This window comes from Limulus polyphemus, unplaced genomic scaffold (assembly GCF_000517525.1).
Source record: "Limulus polyphemus unplaced genomic scaffold, Limulus_polyphemus-2.1.2 Scaffold291, whole genome shotgun sequence".
NCBI lineage: Eukaryota > Metazoa > Arthropoda > Merostomata > Xiphosura > Limulidae > Limulus > Limulus polyphemus.
The window spans coordinates 543183-545117 of NW_013665901.1; the positions used below are offsets into that span (position 1 = coordinate 543183).

Genomic DNA, 1935 nt, shown 5'->3' on the forward strand with positions numbered 1-1935 from the left:
ATATTACTTAATTGAGTACATACTAGTGCTATATTATTTAATTGAGTGTATACTAGTGCTATATTACTTAATTGAGTACATACTAGTGCTATATTATTTAATTGAGTGTATACTAGTGCTATATTACTTAATTGAGTGTATACTAGTGCGGTATTATTTAATTGAGTGTATACTAGTGCTATATTATTTAATTGAGTACATACTAGTGCTATATTATTTAATTGAGTACATACTAGTGCTATATTATTTAATTGAGTGTATACTAGTGCTATATTATTTAATTGAGTGTATACTGGTGCTATATTATTTAATTGAGTGTATACTAGTGCTATATTATTTAATTGAGTGTATACTAGTGCTATATTATTTAATTGAGTCATACTAGTGCTATATTATTTAATTGAGTGTATACTGGTGCTATATTATTTATTTGAGTGCTATATTATTTAATGAAGAATTGACGAACAGGCTTCACAACATATTAATATTTACCGTACACATTCTTATCTTCAATATGCTCAATGGAAATTTCATGTCTTATTTGTTCGTTCCAGAATGTTCGCGCAAACTAGACAGAAACTACCTGCACATAGCTGTCTCTAATTCTGAACCGATAGCCTAGAGGAAAGGCATCTCGTAAACAGCACCCACCACTGCTACTCTTTCTGAAACGAACAGTAAGAGTTGACTATCGTTCTTATAGCGCATTCATGGCTTCAAAGTGCGGAGTGCGATTTTTACGGCAACGGGACACAGGCCACGAACCATCGGATTCACACTCCAGGTACGCTAAGTACTAGGTCACGCTCGTTACTTAGAATTTCTGAAACAATAGTGCTAAAATATCATCACTTTTTAGCTTTGGATTTAAAATCTAAATTAGAATTAAGGTTTTTTGTGATTTCCAGATGATGAAAGGTTTACATGTATATACTTACTTGTCTAAAATGTTTATCGTTTGTATGATTGCTATACTTATACAATAATGTTTTCTCAGAAAGAACTTACAGTAATATGATGAACATTATATGAACAATTTCAAGAGCTGTAGATTTCTGATTCTCTCAAAACCTGGGTCGAACGTTACCTAGTGGTTAGCATGTCTCGACTGTGAATCCGAGGGTTTCGTGGCCAACTTCTCGTTGCCAAAAAAAACGCGCTACACGCTCTGTTTGGGGCTAGAGGTGCGCTAAAAAGGTAACAGTCAAACCCCTTTCTGCGGTCTAATAGGAATAGTTCAACAGTTGGCGGTGTGTGCTTTTAACTAGCTGTCTTTCTTCAAGTCTACCAGCTCCAAATTGGGGGCAGCAAGGTTGCAGAAATGCCGTCTAGGTTTAATGCTTTCCAGACAGACTGTACGTTCAAGCAATGGATTAACCTCTGTCTACGGAATTTATTACATAACAGCACATTTTATGTTTGTTTTATGTTCATTGTTATCGTACGGGCAATTAGCAGCGTGAGCATATTCTCGATTGTTATGTCTTTACTTCAATGTAGACTGGACGGAAAATGTCAAAAACATTTTGCATAAAGACATTCTACGGTAAAAGTTGGTAAAACAACTTTTCTGTCGAATTTTGGGATGTTGGTTTCGAAAATCGATGTTACCAATGATAATTAGAACATGAAAAACGCACAAATTAAAACTGACATCAAGTCGTTATATTTATATCTCTCACGTGACATTTATTGGCAAATATAGCCATGAGTGGTGTAATATTGAAGCTTAAAGTTAGTAGAAGTGATTTTTTTTCTGTGTACTACACACGTGGACAACACGTGTTTATAATGCATCATAGATACAACAATAAAAGTGTTTGTTTCTCATTTTATCAACAAAACCTTTATACTAATGGTATTGCTAATGAAGATACGTTAAATGATAGTTTAAGTAATCTGTGACAGTGATCATTCAGTTTTATAGACGGTATA

At 34.0% G+C, this 1935-nt stretch overlaps 1 protein-coding gene across 1 annotated transcript in view; it reads right to left on the reverse strand.

The window, feature by feature from the left end:
- Positions 1–1935, reverse strand: part of LOC106457092 (rho guanine nucleotide exchange factor 17-like) — a 90270-nt gene that overhangs the window by 43200 nt on the left and 45135 nt on the right. The window contains exon 3 of the mRNA XM_022382908.1: positions 853–859. Coding sequence (XP_022238616.1) covers positions 853–859 — 7 coding nt within the window. The remainder of the gene's footprint in view (positions 1–852; positions 860–1935) is intronic.